The 19,118-nt window shown below is 45.8% G+C and overlaps 1 protein-coding gene across 7 annotated transcripts; it reads right to left on the bottom strand.

The window, feature by feature from the left end:
- Positions 1–885: 885 nt before the first annotated feature.
- LOC147890034 (eukaryotic translation initiation factor 4B2-like) lies at positions 886–15,952 on the bottom strand. Of its 7 annotated transcripts, XR_015542746.1 has the most exons (5): positions 14,614–15,952; positions 2,252–2,994; positions 1,884–1,964; positions 1,545–1,639; positions 886–1,372 (listed from the first exon to the last, which is right to left on the bottom strand). XR_015542746.1 is itself a non-coding variant. In XM_087390698.1 (2 exons), exons 1-2 carry the CDS (start codon positions 15,864–15,866, stop codon positions 2,265–2,267), a joined length of 1,983 nt encoding a protein of 660 aa, XP_087246824.1. In that variant the 5' UTR covers positions 15,867–15,952; the 3' UTR covers positions 1,646–2,264. The 7 variants fall into 7 exon arrangements, 1 of the variants encoding a protein (XP_087246824.1); XR_015542745.1 differs by having other exon boundaries at positions 1,511–1,639; positions 1,884–2,994; XR_015542742.1 differs by having other exon boundaries at positions 1,884–2,994.
- Positions 15,953–19,118: the final 3,166 nt, after the last annotated feature.

The following is a 19,118-nucleotide window of genomic DNA, read 5'->3' as shown; positions in this document are numbered from 1 at the left end:
AATACATGGAACTTTTGTATTTCAGAGCCTAGAGATAGATTGGCACCCATGCAATGAACATATTACTCTCAGTCTCGGTTTTTGCTAGCATTAGGCTGAATATCTGGGCCTCTTCTACACCTTGACATACCCACGGACAATTAATGGCTACTTGCTTATTTTGGCCACATAGTTTGGGAGAATCATTGTTAACCATTGGATATTTATGTTATTGAAGCCTTGCATCATTGGAACTTAGAAATACACCGAGGATTACCCTTGGTAGAGATGTACCTCATTCACCATCAGGACCGGAGTCTCTCTTTATAAAATCTATCCTTTGTGCAGATTCTGAATGACATGCATGTCAATGTTAATTTCAGTTTCCATGGCTATTTGAAATTCTAAGTTTATTAAGTAATTCCCTTAAACTTGATATTCCACACTACACACAAAGCAATAGATGGAATGGAGGGTACCAATACCTCAAGGCCTAGGTCTCCCAAACACAATAGCTACCATTGAGGTCATAACACAATTAGACAAGGCATAGCAGTGACATCAGAGTTCTCTTCTATGTATCAGTATCGTAATGATCATGGCCCTTTTTGTATTCATCATATCGGTGTTGATGCCCGTTTAGAGGCTCCACCCCTTCAGCACATTGTATCAGTTTTTTTCAGTCTCATAGACACTTCAGTCTTTCAAAGACTTTTTATACCTTTGTACAACTCGAATATATCCAATCGTACAAATTTAGAAATTTTGATTTTACAGCAGAAAAATTAAACAATTACACAGGCAAGCTAAAATGATGAAGAGCACATCAGTCAACCAAACTCCAATGTATATGAATGATAAAGGGATCAAGCATAGTAATAGGATCCTCAAAATGCAGGAGCCACAAAATAAACAGCCTCATATTTTCTCAAAGTAAGCCGAGCAGAAGAACAGTAATCACAACAGCCGTGGGATCAAATTTGAACAGCTCACAAGAGCACCCCATTACTACAAAAATTTAATTGTCCTGTTTCCAACATTCTGATAAAGCAACCTTAAACTTCATCACAGTGCAATTGTGACCTGAGTCTTTGTACAAGTCACAAAAGCCACATCCCCTCTTCAGAAGAAGCAGTAGCTTTTTTACTTCATGGGTTCTCATAAAGCAGCTATAACTAACACATCTGGGCTGGCCATTAATCAGGGGACATCAACGAAAAGTGTGTCAAGCAGCTAATCAAGATCATTTGTTTTACTGAATTGCAAAATCCCAAAGAAAATGGACGATAAGACACACAGTTCACTCCAGAATTCAAAACAGGTTTACCACACACATAATGTAGGAAAGGCGGGTAGTGTATGCACTGCAGGCCTCTCCAAGGCTTCCAAAGATCTGGGAAAAAATAGCAACTCAGAACAGACACCAAGGGAAGACTTTTCCTTGAACCATCTTCTAGAATCACAAAGCTTGTAACTGCTGTTTCTTTCTATAAATATACAATCAACAATCACAAGCTTGCAGAAAACTTGCCTTAAAAGCGCTGCAGGTAAAGAGAAGAATATACCCTTAGCCAGAAAGTTGCTATTAATGCAGCTGACGACAGTATTATCAAACAAACCCTCAACCCAGAGGGTGCAAGTGCTGTCGAGGCAGAGCACTCTGCAGCAAAAAGTAAGATGCTACTGTCAAAATTCTGTTTGAACCTTGAAATCATTTAAATGGCCTCATTGCCAAGAGCTTAAACCAACCACCCTATTTCCCAAAATATAGCCTCCTATGTCATCACCGTCATTCCTGCAAGACTCTGCCAGACCATATGACTCTACATATCATCCAGTCATTCTAGAAAAAACAGAGGCCAAGACAAATTTCACCCAATCAGCACCCGAGGGAGAGGCCTGACCTCTGCACAAATGGGCTTTGTGATACCCATGGCACCTTGAAAAGCATCAGAACTTTTGATAACCCTTTCACTGCTCAAGACCTACATTATGCAAGACTGAATTCAAAATTCCAAAGGCACAATCAAATCCACAAGGAACATGCTGGGACTCACCAGTTTCAGGATTCTCTTTTTAAGTCACCAACATGGTCCTGTAGACTTGACAAAGACCATTTCAATGCTAGACATTATTAATATCCAGCCATGCAATTTGCCTGGGAGCACGCTTTGTGTCTTTACTCTGCGGACCCATTCAAAACCATTTTCTTGCATGTGATTCTGAAGAGGTTAGGTAGAACCTTTCAAGCATCAAGGCAGATCAGTAAAACCTTTTCAAGTTGTTCAAAACTTTGAAGCCCCTGTCATTGATGCTATCATGCTCTCCCCAGCTCGGTCTGCTGTTACGGCCACGGGTCTCGTCCATATATCTGCCCCCCTTCCCTCCGAAGGGTACACAACAAATCGACCACCTTCTACATGCAACCCTGGACTTTCCAGAGCTTTGTAGAACCTACCAGATTCATTCCGTCCTGCTTGTGACCCTGGCCTGCGTAAAGAATCAAAACTTCTCCCACTTTCATTGCGTCCAGCCCAAGACCCTGGCCTCTCAGCAGATTCATAATTTCTACCAGCTTCAACACGCCCAGCACGAGACGATGGTCTCTCAACTGACTCAAGGCTCTTAGCACTTTCAACAAGTCTGGCACATGACCCTGGCCTTTCAGAGGGGTCAAGAACTATGCTGTCAGCTCGACCTGACCGGGACCCAGGTCTATCAAAAAGCTCCAGATTCCTACCAACCTCCCCACGTCCCGATCGAGACCCTGGCCTTTCCCCAGCTTTCTGCGAGAACCTCACTTTGTCATCAAGGGTCCTGATTAGTTGCTGTAACTCTCTCTCTTTGATGCTAAGTTCTTCCTTGATCATTCTTAAATTGCCACATTCAGCATCCACAGTGTCATCAGAAACAACTCCATTCACCTTTTTGGCCCCTACTTGTACCTCCTGTTTACACAGCTCAGTAAGTTCCTTGATTTCTTCCTTTAATCGTGACTCTTCCTCTGTCTCTGACCTGCAAAAGTAACTCTCACAAATACTGTTAGCACCCTGCAAGGACAGCCGCCAAACATGCAGAAAACTAATACAGGTCTGCATGCAATGAGGTCCGTGCAAGCTTCAAATACTAATAGTGAATCCTACATAAGCCATAAATGAAAGGGAAATGATGGAAATGTTGAATACTACAAACATGATAGATATGGAGAAGCACTGCAAATACGAATCCAGAGAGCCAACATCATGGGAGACCAAAGTCATGGAAACAACAACAAATTTCATGAACAAGACTAAAGTCTTGGAAGTGAAATCAAATCTCACTTCCCACACCCGGAAAGTCAAAATATCTGTTAATCAACCGCCAAAAGCATAGTCTAGGTTCAAAGCAAATCTAACCGGTTAATCATAAAGAAGCTTTTGAGTATCAAAACCCATATTTCAACAGACATTGTTATGATTTAAGCTAGCATCTCATAATTTTCTGTGTAAGTAACCTTTCTTCCTAAAAGGGAAAGATAGTCATGTGTTCATAGGCCCAGAGTCCTAAATAAATCTGGATACTCTGGCATAACCCCACAGCATGTAATGGATCATGGCGTCCCATACCACGACATACACTACAACACGAGTTTGTGGATCTATCGCGAGCTATGATAAAGAGTAAATACAAATAGCCAACCAAAAACCACAAACTGAAAAATGCAATGAAGGGGGGAGGGGCAGAATTGGTGAAGGACCAAAGATGGCAAAAAAGGGGAAGAGGATAGGGGAGAGAGAGAGAGAGAGAGAGAGAGAGAGAGAGAGTTTTTTACTTCGTAGGAACAATCCCAAGACGCACACAGTAGGCGTATCCGAAGTCGATCCCAAGGATCGAACACACACACATGACGACACGAACCAGAGCCTCAACCACCAAGACCCACGCAGGTTTTACTAAACTTGGTGGGGAAGGATGGCTTATACACGGCGAGAGAGAGAGTTTTTTACTTCGTAGGAACAATCCCAAGACGCACACAATAGGCGTATCCGAAGTCGATCCCAAGGATCGAACACACACACACGACGACACGAACCAGAGGAAGGAGGAGAGAGAGAGAGAGATAGGAGGGAAAGGGGTAGAGGGAGAGGAAGAGAGAGAAAAGGGGTCAAGGGAAGAGAGAGAGAGAGAGAGAGTGTGTGTGTGTGTGTGTGTAAACAGCACGTAGGAGGAAGGAGGTGGGAGTAGATAGGATTAAATGTCACATCAAAAGTGTACAATAAGGGGTGGATGGGGACTTATATAGTCCCTCAGCATTTTCCACCTAAAAGACCTCTAAAGGGCCTCTAAATTGGCCCCTTTTCCCCCCTTCATTACAGCCATCCCTTCCCATAGAATTTTTCCCTCAAAATTTCACATCTTCGCTGTCCAAAAAGTGCAACAAACACCTTCCCATAGAATTTTTCCCTCAAAATTTCACATCTTCGCTGTCCAAAAAGTGCAACAAACAGCAACTACTAATCAGCCCGGTAGGAGATAGGGGTGGTCCTAAACAATGCTTTCTGGTCGCCATGAATTCTCATTCTCAAGGAGTCCCCACCACTTTATGAGATACTCTATGTAGACCTTGTTTCGGAGTACATGGTCTCTGAAACCCATGATGCGCTCCAGGACAGAGGATGTGCCCCTCTTCATCCATAGGTGGCTTCAGCAAGGACTACATGCGGCTTCAGCAAGGACACATGCGTACCCACTGTTGTGAATAACTCCTGCCAAAAATGACCCATAAATTTTGCATCTCTGTCACTGACAATTTCCTGAGGGAAGCCATGATGCTTAAAAACATGCTCAATAAATTGCCAAGCAACTTGTAATGCTGAATACCGGATCTCAGTGGGTATGAAGTAAGCCTACTTTGTCATTCTATCCATCGCCATGAAAATGCTATCCCATAGAAGGCAACCATGTGATGAAATCCATAGCTATGTGAGTCCATTTGCCTTCTGGAATAGGTAATGGCTGTAAAAGACCTGCGGGTAGTTGGCTGTCCACCTTATTCTGTTGGCAAGGCAGGCATTCAATGATATATTTAACCACATCCCACCACATGCCATCCCAAATGAAGCTTTGTTGATATTTTCATGTCTTAGTGATACCCACATGTCTTGCCATAGGAGATGAGTGCATTTCATGAAAAACCGGCAATCCATACTGGGAGTCCGGCACAAGATAAATTATGTCCTTGCAGTACAACAGCCCATTATGCAGCTTATATTCAGCATGCCCTTGGCTTGGAGACTCCTGTAACTCCAAAAATATGGGAGCTGCCTTTGAATTCTGCATATATTCTTCTTGGATCCCCTGAATCCCCTGATAGGTGGCGGAAATGGCAAATAAACTACCAGCCCACATTCTAGACAAGGCATCAGCAAGCACATTTTCTTTCTTCTTCCTGTACTCAATGTCGAAGTCATAGGACTGAACTATAGCCAACAACCTCTTCTGCTTCATGGACAAATTGCACTACGTAAGAACGTACTTGAGTATCCTATGATCCGTCTTAACCTTAATCTTTCCACCGTACAGGTAGTGGTGCCATTTCTCGAAAGCATGCAAGCTAGCCAACATTTCTTGATCATAAACATGATAGTTCAATTCCTTGGCCTCAAGTTTTCTGCTCTCGAAAGCTATAACTCCATGCTCTTGTCTCAGAACAGCCCCCAAGCCTTTGCCACTTGCATCTATCTCTACAATGAAGAGCCGTGAGAAATCTAGGCATACAAGTACAACAGCATTACTCAAGGCATATTTGAGGTCCTCAAAACTAAGTTGTGCTTCTTGTGACCACTTGAAAGCATCTTTTTTTAACAGGCCAGTGAGAGGGGCTGCCCTCTTGGCAAAATGTTCAATAAATCTCCTGTAATAAAAAGAAGCAAGACTCAAAAAGCCTCTGGGTGGGGTGGGATTCAATGGCTATGGCCACTTCTTATGCATTTGACCTTGGTTGGATCCACCCGAATGCAATCCTTGCTCACAATACGACCAAGATACTGAATCTATTCAACCACTTGAAAGCATCTTTTTTTAACAGCCCAGTCTGCCCTCTTGGCAAAATGTTCAATAAATCTCCTGTAATAAAAAGAAGCAAGACCCAAAAAGCCTCTGGGTTGGGTGGGATTCCGTGGCTATGGCCACTCCTTATGCATTTGACCTTGGTTGGATCCACCCGAATTCCATCCCTGCTCACAATACGACCAAGATACTCAATCTATTCTACCATGAAAGTACATTTGCTGGCTTTAGCATAAAGCTGATGCAACCTCAAAAGTTCCAGCACCTTCTTGACATGACTCATGTGTTCCTGCTTATCCTTGCTATAAATGAGGATGTCGTGAAAAAATACCAGCACACATTTGTAAAGAAGGGGCTGCAAAATCTTGTACATGAGTGCCTAGAAAGTAACTGGTGCATTGGTCAATCCAAAAGGCATCACTTTGAACCCATATAAACCCCTCTATGCATCAGAAGAGCTGTCTTGTGCTCATCTCCTTGTTTCATTCTGATTTGATGGTAGCCTGACCTCAAATCAATCTTAATGAAAAATTGAGCACCCTTGAGTTCATCCAACAAGTCATCTATCCTGGGGAGCGGAAACCTGTTCTTGATAGTAGCCTTATTCAAGTGTCTGTAGTCAATGTACATGCAGTATGAGCCTTCTTTTTCTTTACCAGGAGGACTAGGGATGCAAAAGGAGAAGTGCTATGAGAGAGAAAATTCTTCTCTTGCAATTCTCGCACTTGTGTTGCCACTTCTTCCCGTTCTACCTTAGAAAGACAGTACGGGGCCTTATTAATCGGCTTGCTACCCGGCTGCAAGACTATGGGATGATCAACATCTCTCCTTGGGACAACTGTGAAGGCATATCAGCAAACACATTAGCAATTTCTGCATATCACAATCCTCAACACGCCGACACGAAAATGCTTAGATACTAACACATTTAGCGCATAGAGGGCACACTCCCTCTTGAACTCTCTGGCCAGCTGCCTTGCCGAAATGACCTGCAATTTAGGTGTTGCAATACCATACAATGTTACAGATCTACCCCTGTGGACAAAGCTGAGTGACAAAGCATTAAGGTCCATGCTGATTTTGCCCAATGATTTCAACCAATCACAGCCCAGGACAGCATCTATTGGGCCCAGATTCAATGCCAAGAGATCACATGCAAATTGATAATCATCAGAGAACTTGATTCGTGCATCTTGGCAAACAAATCTGCTCATCATATGCTGTCCATTTGCCACCTCTACTCTCAGCCCATTATCTATTTCAGTAGCAGCCACCTTCTATTAGGTTTTGCAATTAACAAAACTGTGAGTGCTACCGCTGTCCACCCACACATGAACAGTCCTGCCATTACTGATAGTTTCAATACTTTTGACACCCATCAAGGCATGAAAAGAGATAGCATAAATTGTTTGTTGCCCATCCCAATAGAGCTCCTCCTCATCCACAAGAGCATTACCACTAGCATCCTCACGTGCATGAAAAGGTATAGCAACCTGATGCTCCACAAGAAAAGATGCCACGAGTGGGCGGATGTCAAATGATTGCATATCATGAACATCATGGTCAGTAGCACCATCCGGATCAAAAGGAAATCAGTTCCCTTCATGGCTCCAGTGTCAGAAGCCTCGTCCGAATCATGTGTTCTTGCCATCTCATCATCAGAGGCATCCAAGGACTCTGTGGCATCAACTAAATCCTCATCATCAAAGAGTTCAATGATCATGCTAAGCTTGGCTGAACCAGGGTTCCGCATCTTACACACATCCCGCTGCTCAAGGGTCCATTTCTCGCCACACTTAAAGCACAAGTTTGCTTTCTTCCTGCTGTATACTGCTGTATACTGCTGAATTGCTGATTTTTCATTTCCAGCAGTAGGCTTGGTTCCTAGCTTGGCGTCTAATGGCCTGTATGGCTTAGCATAGGGCATCTAACTCCCTGAAACAGTAGGAAACCGTGGAAAAGGTGCTGCTGCACATTTCCAATCAGTCACCTTAGGCTTCTTCTCAGCCTCATTTGCGATCCCGTATGCGCTGCCTGCTGTCATCTTATACTTGCTGCCATATTTGGGCTCACCTCTGCCAATTGGCTGCACGCTCAATTGTTTGAGGGTTATGTGCCTACGCATCTGCAACCAAGGGAGGACTCAATCCTTGGATGAAATGCAGCTACTTCCCTTTCTCACATACGTCCTGGACAAACAAGGAAAGCCTCCAAAAGCACTGCACATACTCGTGGACTGTACCAGTCTGCAACAATGCGTAGAATTCAGCCAAGTACTGATCCAAGACAAGTGGGGATACGAAGGTAGTAACCATCATTTCTCTAAAACCCCTCCATGTGGTTGGTCTTTAAGGTAAATCCCTCATATACCGTCACCAAGTATGTGCATAGTCCTTCATGTGCATACCCACAAAGATTATGCGATCTTCCTACTTTGGGTAGAAGCGGAAATAATATTCCTGCTTCATAAGCCACTCCTCCAACTCATTAGGTGTGCAAGTGTCTACTTTGAACTTATGCACTGTGAGTTTGACCTTGACATCCTTGGCTACAAAACTCCTGTGTGCGTAAACTCCAAAGGTGTGGGCATCATCAGGCTTGAGGTTCATATAATCGGACAAAGACATCTCAAGTTTGATGGCCTCAGGTAGGGCCTTATATGAACGCAAGGAATCTGCCAACCTCTCATCAAAAGTGGCCTGGTGCTGCCATATGATGCACTGGCTAAGTCTAGCTATATGTGCTCACTGTCGGAGCAATAGGCGCATGAAACCCTGGATGGGTTCTCTTTGCCAAATGCATCTCTCCAAAATGATGGCATGCCAAAGGGCTGAGAAGAGGACTGACCTTCCTCCCAAGGGTGTGGGCTGCCATATAAACCAAAACCAGCTCCAAGCATACTCGCTGGTGCTATGAAAGGAGCACTAACCAGATGCATACCAACAGGTTGACCCAAAAGAGACGGCTCGGCCTGCAAGGATGCAGAAAACTGTGAGCCAAAAGATGACTTGACATCCTGCAAGAAGGTGCTCTATGTCACAGAGAATGCATCCTCCAAGTCCAAATAATCCCCATTCTAGAGTACATGCAAAGGTCCAAAGGATTGATGCTCATAGGCACAGTGGGCACCTGCCATAAAACCTCTCCGTGGAATAGAAAAAACATGGTGCAAGCTTCTTGCCCTTGTCTTGCATAGCCTGGCTGATCTGTTGCTCCAGAACTGTCCCATCTGAGCAAGGGTTGTATCTTGCATAGCCATGGCCGTGGTAAGCTGCTGGCTGATGAACTCCTGTCCCACCCAAAAACGGTGTCTACGCTGCCTACGCTTCTCGAGATGCAAGAGAGAGAGGCTAAGTTGTAGGGATCTCTATACCACCAGTGAATCCTCGTCTTGCTGAGACAGTCAGGGTGGTTGCTCTGGGGTGATGATCATGGAACAAGCTCAATACAATGGTTCTCTGGTCGATTGAAGGCAGAGATGCTTCGAGTCTTCCACCATTAGATCGGCAAGAGTGTCTTGTGTTCTTGGATGACGTTCGGAGTTTTTCAAAGGATCCCACGTAGCATGTGAAGCCTTTTCAAAAGGTTCTTCAACTCCAAGAAAAGCAATTTTTTATTGAACTTAGGGTACATCTCCGATGGGTGTTCACCTAGACCCAGCCAAGGTGAAAGAAATAGTGGAGTGGGAGGTGCCTTATAAAGAAAGTACTTGGAGACAAATAAAACAATACTGAAGACTAATGATAGCTGAAGAAGAAATATATATCACAAACGGAACTCAGTACAGGAGAAGATATGAGAGAGAAGCTCTGGAGGGAGCAAACATCAATCCTCCAGGGAATACAACTGTAGTGGACTTCTGCACTAGCTCCACAAGTTGGAACTGAACCAAATCTGAGACAGCAAACTGATGCAAGAGTTGCTGCAGATTTGGAATAGAAAGAACATTATTTTGAGCAGAAGTTGGGGCAGATCTGGAGCAGAAGTTGGGGCAGATCTGGAGCAGAAATTGGGGCAGATCTGGAGCAGAAAGGAGGCAGATTTGGAGGCAGCAGAGGAGGCAGCAGAGGAGGCAGCCAGGAGGCAGAAGTGGAGGCAGCAGAGGAGGCAGCCAGGAGGCAGAAGTGGAGGCAGCAGAGGAGGCAGAAGTGGCTCAGGGTGTGCAGGGACCTCTGGAGCTGGAAATGGTGAGAAGTACCTAGGCCCCCCCCCCTTTAAATAGGGAGGGGCCAGTCGGTCAACCAGCTGGTCGGCCAGCTGGTCAGCCCAGATCTGACCGACCTGGTCAGTCTGGTCGGCCAGATATTGACCGACCAGGTCAATCTGGTCGGCCAGATTTGGTCGGCCAGAAAGGGGCCATTTGTGGCCTCCGATCCGGGGCTCTTTAGGAGCCTGTTTTTGACAGGGCTTTGGTTGTTGAGTTTTGTCCGGGTTTTGGTTGTTGATTTGTGTCCTGACAGAGATTCACCTGTGGTGTTTTTACCTGTAAGTGATCGGACCTTTGCGCCAGTTTGGCCTTTGATTATCCTGTCCTCTAGAATTGGAGATTGCCTGGCTTAACATGCCTATCACGGACATCCACACGCCCATGGCCATGCTAGCTGGTGCCAACGCAGGCAGCCAGGTCAACTGCCACACAAGCATCCGTACAACCATGTAGGAAGCCCTACGCAGTCAACAGTCAGCACACAGTCAACAAGCAATCAACGCCACGTCATCGCAGGTCAAAAAACACTAGAATTGACTCTTTGGTCAAAAGTCAATGCATTGCCTTTTTTGTCAACGTTGCCTTTTTTATCGACCTGGTCAACGATCGGCGCCGACCAACCGACCAAGGTCAACGGTCAACGACAAGTTGGCCAGGCTGACCTAATTCCTATAAAAAAAGGGCAATCTTTGGCCCTCATTCTTAATCCACTCCTCAAGCCTTCAAGCCTTCAGAGCAGCAAAGCCCAGGCTTCCCCGCAACAGACCAATAGGGTAGCCTCAGTCTCTCCAGGGATCTAGTGAGGATTCACCTCCTCTAGGTAGTCTAGTCTTCCACTTTTGCGGTGAGGCTTTCGGCCCCTTCACATGCGTGAGGCTTTCGGCCCCTTCACACAGTTGTATTCAGCCCTTTGGGCATTCATTATTCAGTTGTATCTATTTCCTCTTCGGAGGTCCATTACATTCTCTCCCTTTGATTCTCTCACTCACATCCCAAACATCACTTTGTGTATTGAGTGCATCATCTTGCAGTTAAAGATAGTATTGAGCAGGAGAAAGAGTGAGGATAGTCTATCTCCCGCTACATTGGTATCAGAGCTTCAGTTTTCTTTCCTGAGATAGGGAGGGTCAGTTTAGAGGCAGCTCTATTGTTTTATGGTCCAGAGAAGATCTGGCAAGGACACCCAACACCGATGGGGGATGAGGGTTCAATGCCTCAACCGCCACCAGCACCCCCACCACAGAATCCTGCAGACAATTCCGTGTCTGCCATGACAACCATGTTTCAAGCTATGATGCAGATGCAGCAGCAACAGTCCGAGGCTCTCTTCACCTGTATCACCTAGCTTCACGAGATGCGGACGTTCATGAGCAGGCCGCCAGAGAGCACAAAAGGCTAGCTCGGGAGGCAAAAGAAGAGCGTGATCGAGAAGCTTGAGAAGCAAAAGAAGAATGCGATCGGAAGGCTCAAGAAACCGAAAGGGTGGTCTGGAAGCAAAAGACAAACGTGATCGAGAGGCTCGGGAAGCGAAGGAACTCCCAGACCGCGAGGCTCAAGAGGCCAAGGAGCTCTGAGAAAGTACCGCTCGAGAAGAGAAGGAAGAACGCGATCCACAGCTTCTCATTTCTCTACTCCGACCAACGGGGGGAGAAAAGGAGAGACTTCCACCTCCAACCAAGCCTTCCTTTCTGGGGAAGCTCAACTTCACACGGTACGATGGTAAGCAGTAACCCTTAGTGTTGACTTCATGGCTCAATCAGTTCGAAAGCTATTTTTTAGTGATGCCTACGAAGGACAACGAGCAATGCATCCTAGTATCCATGCACCTCACAGGTGAGGCGATCACCTGGTGGCTCAAGTGGCAGAAGGACCACTATGATGCAGACAAGGAGACACCTTTCTACAGCTGACGAAATTCGTTAAAGATCTTTGATCACGGTTCCTGCCACCGCAGTACTTGGACAAGCTCCAAAGTCAGTTCTACGAGCTACACCAAGGAGACACCAAGATGGTGAATCATTAAGCCAATAAGTTCACTCAAGTGTTTATACAGCTACAGTTGAAGGACAATCAGAAGCTGAGTAAATTTCTCCATGGGCTGCGTACAAACATCCAGTGGTATGTCATAAATTTTAGGCCACAAGATTATGAGTGTGCATACGAGCTTGCTCAAAATTTTAAGCTCATGCACAAGGGTCAAGGATCCAAGCAGGTCAACGGTAAGAAATACAAGGATTCCACACCAGGTGATGGTGGGAATGGGCAATAGAAGAATAGCTGGATGGCGAAGGATAGCAAAGGCTATGGCGGGTACTTGGATACAGCGACACAAGCACTCTATGTCTGTCGGTCCATAATAAGAAAGATTGCCCGCATTACCAGAAGCTTCTAACAGGAGGAGCTGCGTCAAGTGGTTCAACAACCTCAGTCGTCATTGAGGGGCTTGATGAACAACAGACTACAGGGACAACCTCAGTAGTCATCCAAGAGCTTGAAGCTCAGCAAAAGGAGGAGCCTCGTCAGTTTGCCAATATGTTTCAATTTAATGGACAGGTCGGTGGTCAAAGGTTCTTATCCTAGCAAACTCAGGCAGTTCCGAGGACATCATCTCCATCAAAACAACTCAGAAGGCTCAGCTACCTCTTACGCCAACGGAACCAATGACCTTGAATGGTGCATTTCCAGGGTAGCAGATAGAAAGCAACATGCAGGTAGCTAAAACCACTCTGAAGATCTTTTTGGTCAAAAGTCAACGCGTTGCCTTTTTAACCGACCTGGTCAACGGTCAGCGTTGACCAGCCAACCAAGGTCAACGGTCGGTGTTGACCAAGTCGGCTAGGCTGACCTAAACAGGAAAGCGCAGCCTTTGGCCCTCATTCTTCATCTACTCCTCAAGCCTTCAGCCTTCAGAGCAACAGAGCCCACACCTCCCCGCAGCAGACTAACAGGGTAGCCTCAGCCTCTTCAGGGATCTAGTGAGGATTAACCTCCTCTAGGTAGTCTAGTCTTCCAGTTTTGTATCCAGCGGATGTGTCTTAAAACTGCCTGACTATACTCTATGGTGTCTACAGCTCTGTTTCAGAGAAACAGCCTATGTTCAAGCATTTTTTAATATACTATCTCCTTAAGAAATTGTGAGCCTTACAATTCTCTTGCCATCATTGTCATAATTCATTATACAACCACACACCTTGATACTATAATAAGAAGGTTTGCAGTATTCTGTTTGTAATAACCTAGTCAAAGAACTCCACATCATACACTTCTATCTGTACGGCATGGAGTATCTTACTCATTAACTCGTACCCAGAAATATAGAATCTCTTTTGATTTCCATGAAAGTAACTGAAATAAGGTGAATCTAAGAGAAAAACACATAAACCTGGCTGTCATTTCATCACAAAAGAAACCCAAAGAAAACATCTTTAAAGCCTACCATGCCATGACAGTAGAAGCATGGTTTGACAGAAACCTAAAACATAAAAAGGAAGGTGACTAAGTGTTACTCTACAATGCCAAGATCTTCAAGGGCAAGCTCAAATATCTAAGTCAAGGACCTTACTAAGTCAAAAAGATGAATCCTATTGGAGATGGGTTGCTAGAAACACACGAAAGAGTCCACACTCAACAGATTTGTTATCCCCGAATAAAACAAGGTTCCAGAAGATGAGAAAACATGCGTGACAGAATCAAACAATAGGAAGACTAAGGGTCAAATGAACAAACTTTTCAAGTTAGCCAAACTACATTGCAATATTTTCTTGGTGCAATGTCTGCATTTGCCGTCAACCTTAGGCTGGAGCTTCCATCCCAACATGCAATAGCAAGTATCCGAAACCTACAGAAGCTACTCCTATTTCAACTCGAGGCGAGCCCTCCACTTCAATGCAAGTATCCAAAAAATACAGAAGCTATAGTACTTTAACAAGGTGAATTTCATTCATGTGGCCTGCCCTAGATGGTGAGCGGAAAAGGGGATGAATTGGAAGCTGAGAAGGGAAGAGAGAGAAGGAAAAGGAGACGGGGGAGAGAGAGAAGGAGAAGAAGACGAAGAGAGAGAGAGAGAGAGAGAGAGAGAGAGGGGGGGGGGGGGGAGGAAAAAGTGGAGGATTGGGATGAAGAAGAGAGAGAGAGAGAAAGGTGGAGAATTTCATGGGATTCTCACATGCTCCTCCAATCAATGGATGCCCAAAAAAAATCTATTTTATTGAATTTCCATCAAAATTTGAGGGACATTTTTCCCTTTCAACCCCAAGACTGTACTAAGTCCTGCCCTGGGCAGGCCAAAAACTAAGGCAGTGGCACGATATATAGATTACAGAACTTTCGATTTTGAAACCAGCAGGAAGTAAACAAGGGCCGAAGGGAATAGCAAAAACCTGTCAACACCACGGTGCTCCAGTTCAAACTCAATCTTTCGCCAGTCTTGGCCTCTCTGTTCCAAGAGTATTTCCCTGGGTTTTGCATCGCCAAAAGGGTTCACTTTCACCCTGGGCTTGGCAACAACCGCTACTTCAGGCGTATTAGGCCTGCTAGAATGATGGGCGATTGACGGCCTGCTGGCGTGTTCTTTAACTCCATATTCTGTGTCTGGCCTCTGCCAATCATGACCCCTATCAGCAACAACATCTTCCGGGGGTTTCGCAGATCCGAAAGGATTAGACTTGGGCTTCGGGAGTAAATCTAAAATGCCCGATGAAGAGTTTGGGTGAATCTCGGCACCACCTCTGGGACCTGGAGGAGGAGACCTACTCAGAGGGCGGGTTCGTGGAGCAAGGACAAGGCGCCTCCTCTGTCGCTCTTCACGGGGTTGCTCTTTCCTCGCCCAACCAGCTGCATCTGCACTCGCCTGTTGGTTTGCTGCTGGTCGCCGATCTGGTGGTACTGTTACTCCCCTTTTGGACGTAGCCCAATTGTCGACATCGTCTGCACGGGATTGCCTCTCATCAATTGTGTCTCTCCTTTCGGGACGTCGATCGTATGCTTCCACTGGCGCCAATGGCTGCGGCTTCTTAGCAGATCCCCGATGATGTACTTCATCTGCACGATAGTGAAGTTCCCGATCGATCGTCCGCGATCCTCTTCTATCCTCGTCATATCCTCCTCCTACGACGATCGACGGCATAGGCTTCTTCGTAGCACCCCAATTGTTGTCACCATCGGCACGAGATGGCTCCTCCGTCTCTCTGTCCCTGCGAAAACCACCACTTTCTCTCTGGCGCTGGAATCCTGAACCAAAGCTACGATCATGTTCGCGATCGTACCGCTCTGCCCCACTTCTGTAGTCACGAAAAGATCCATCGAGCGCAGCGCGGTGCTCGTCCTCACCGGATCTGTCCGGAGGGCCGGAAGGCAGCATCCGCATTTCCTGCAGGGTGAGGCCACGGGACTCGGAGGCGGAGCGGGACTTGCTACCGGCAGTGACGAAGCTACCCACGGTGAGCTGGGAGAAGGAGAAGGTGGGGGGTTTCTTCTTGTTGGGCTTGGAGGAGCGGGACTCAGGGAGGGAGGGGAAGGGAGAAGAAGAAGCAGCAGCAAAGGAAGAAGCAGCGAGCTGCTGCTGCTTCTCCTCTTCTTCAGCGCGTTCGGCCTCAGCGGCCCAAGCGCCGATGACACCCAAGGGCTTGGACATGGCGATGGAGCTCGAGAGAGCTAAAGGCTATGGCGATGGAGCTCGAGCTGATGGCTATGGCGATGGAGCTCGTCGTCTTCTTCGTTGTTGTTGTTGACGTTGTTCTTCTTCTTCAGATTTCACCAAATTGTATTCCAGCCTCAAGTCCGCCTTCACCCTTACTTTTTCGATTACCCTTCAAAGCCTTTGTTTACCCCTTGCTTTTCAGTTAGCACATGGAGCACTTTTGGCAACATTCAAAGAAGGAACGCAAACAAATGTCTAATAGAAGTCAACCACATGCGGATGCGGACGGTCTACAAGTGCAGCCAAGGGTGGGCAAGAGGGGGTGATCGGGTCCGGCAAACTTTCATGTGCCTCGAATTTCTAGCAGGAAACTTTCATAGAAGTCAACGAGATACGAAGAGGGGGGTGGGTGATAGGGTTCGGCAAACTTTCATGTGCCCCTAATTTCAATAACAACTAGCAGGAAACTTTCTTGACAGACTCCAATCGGAACCACACATGGACCTTAGATAGATGTAAAGGTTTCTTCTCACCTTTGCCTCTTTCAGAGTGAAGCTATGGCCTCATACATAATCTTCCTTCCTCATATGCTAAACAGTTCATCTTCACAAAAGATGATGGAAGTGTAGTCTTGATGCTTATTCTTTTGCCTCTAATGGTGTTTTCGGCAAGGGAGGTTCTGTTGTGGCCCCTAAAGTGTCTCTAGGAGGGAAGGAGCTATTTTGTGAGGAAGGAGGATGGTTTGTTGCAATCTCTATTCTGGTAGAAAACGTCAAGATCAACGTGTTGAGTTTACCCAAATAACTCTAGTGAGAGGTGTGCCTATTGGAATGCCTTGAATCCAAAGATGACTATTGATAAATGGATATTAGCTGGTCATTGGGATCTCATTTAGGTGGGGATGATAGGTCACACTGGAATGGTGGAGTGTCTGTTGCGAAACCTGAGGCTTGGGATGAAGTTTGTCTCAATTCTGGTTTGGTTGATTGTGCAGAGCTAGATCTAGTGGGCATTTACGGGTATTCATGGAGCAATAGGTGAAACATCGAAGCAATAGGTGAAACATCGAATTCTATAGGGCAAGGGGACTTGACAGAGTATATGATTGAGAAGATGGATGGTGGATGAGGGCACTGATGGGGGGTGAATGTGTTATGGATACATGCCAATCAGATCACATCCCAAATGCTTGGAGGTTTGGCATCCCAGCTACAACTGGTAGGTCCTTAGACATCCCATTCAAATTTGATGAGAGGTTTCTCACACCTAGAAAATACTGCAGGATGATAAGGTCGACCTGGAAGAGGGCAAGACTTCAAAGTGAGGATCCCTGTGCTCGTTCAAACTTAGCAGTAAGGGCAGTAGTGCTTGCTATACTAGAAATGGGGAAAGGAATGAGAAGCAAGGTAAATGGAAGCTAGAGGACATTACGAGGATTTGGCAGGGCTTGAAGATTGCAATAGAGGAATGCCCATTTGATAGTCATTTAGCCACAATGTTGGTAGAACTAGAGATGAATGCCAAGGAGATGGAGTCGGCAAAATAGGCTAGAATGACACGTAGGGTGATGATCCCTAATGGAAAAATTGAGGTGGAATTTCGGCATAATGTGGATATTTTTTTGATGCATCTTAAAGAGCTTCTTAGGCAGCTAGTGGTGCATGATGATGAGTGTCAGTTAGCAATGTCCAATATTCTCAGGGATATCCAATAGTGCATTACTAAAGTGCAAAGAATCTTGTTATCCAAGCCTTTCACTTGTGTTGAGTTGTGGGATATGAAGAAAGACCATGCACCCAAGTTTGATGGCCTTACATCTGAATTTTTTATGGAATTTTGGGATATCCTGGGGGATGATTTAGTGGAAATGGCAAATGCTTTAGTTGCTAGGGGAACTCTATCCCAGGATGTTAACATTGGGCTAATCAAGCTTTTCCCAAAGAAGCAAAGCAGGCTGCAGGTCGGAGATTGGAGACCGATTTCAATGTTGAACACCTCATACGAGGTGATTGTTAAGGCTCTTTGTATAAGAGATTTATGCATGTTGATCGTAGATAAAGACCAATGTGGATTTGTTAAGAACCATGACATTTTTGAAAACATTCTAAATGTTAGAGTGGAGGCACATATTGCTAGCATGCATTCTATAATGGAGGAGATATCCAGATGGGTGGATGTGGCTAAGCGGGTACCTGCAAAGGAAATCGTCTCAGCCACTCCCATGGAGCAATAGCAGAGGGCTAGTAAAGCCCTCAACATTAGAGTTCGTGGTATCACTTGCACAGCACTGATGGATGATGCGAGCACATTTGTGCCCCGCACTTTGGGGGTTGCAGAGCACGCGATTGATAGAGCTTGGCAAGTTGGAAGAGACCCCAATCATGAGCAAACCCTAATCATATGTGCTCATGATGCTTAGGCTTGACTAGTAGCATTAGTCATAGATTGATCCTACGAGACCACCCGTCGATCTCCATGGATGAGTATTTAACACCTTTGCAAGTTGAGGAGAGGCATACCCTGATGTAGCAATGGGATTTGGCCTGCAAAGAGGGGAAGTGGGTGGTGATGTATGAAATGGGAGACTCTTCACGGGCCTCGTAGAGGGCCTGCCCTTTCTCCCACCTAGATGGGCAGGGTCTATGAGACTCAGGCTACCGAGACCATGTCTTGCACTATTTGGAATTGTAATGCTACCTTAAGGTCAAAACCAAGGAACTCCTCAAAGTCATTGATAGGTCTAGACATAGTCTTTTATATAGAGACACACCAGAATCTAGAGCGCCCCCTACCAGTTGTCAGTGGCGGCTATACTTGGAAGATGGATTTTAGAGACGAGACGAGGGATACAAGTGGGGTCCAACGTTCGGGATGAGTTGGAGTATTTTACAGGTCATCCCTTTTTGGGGCAACCTCGGTAGAAAGGAGAGATATCTATTCTAGATTTCTGTGGATAAGGATCCGACGGATGGGATAGCAAGGACTTGTTCATTGCACTGTGCTACTTTCCACTTGAGACATCCCACTTTGCATAAGATGCCTGAGAGATGACGGCAAGGCATTTCCCTAGGCAGCACAATATCCAGACTCTCAAGCCGCGGAGAAGTCGTTCTTGTAGGGACTTCAATGCGAGGACGGGGGTGCGCGAGGTGCCTCTTCTTGATTTCATAGATGATGATATCCTATTGCTAGACATCAACTTAGATGATGCTAGTATGTCACATGTCTTAGTTGATAGGCGAGCCT

The sequence above is a fragment of the Dipteris shenzhenensis genome, chromosome 19 (genome assembly GCF_047967505.1).
Source record: "Dipteris shenzhenensis isolate YYH24624 ecotype China chromosome 19, Dip_SZ_1.0, whole genome shotgun sequence".
In the NCBI taxonomy this organism is placed as follows: Eukaryota; Viridiplantae; Streptophyta; class Polypodiopsida; order Gleicheniales; family Dipteridaceae; genus Dipteris; species Dipteris shenzhenensis.
Note: the sequence above shows the minus strand (reverse complement) of the source record. Positions and strands in the feature narration are given on the sequence as shown.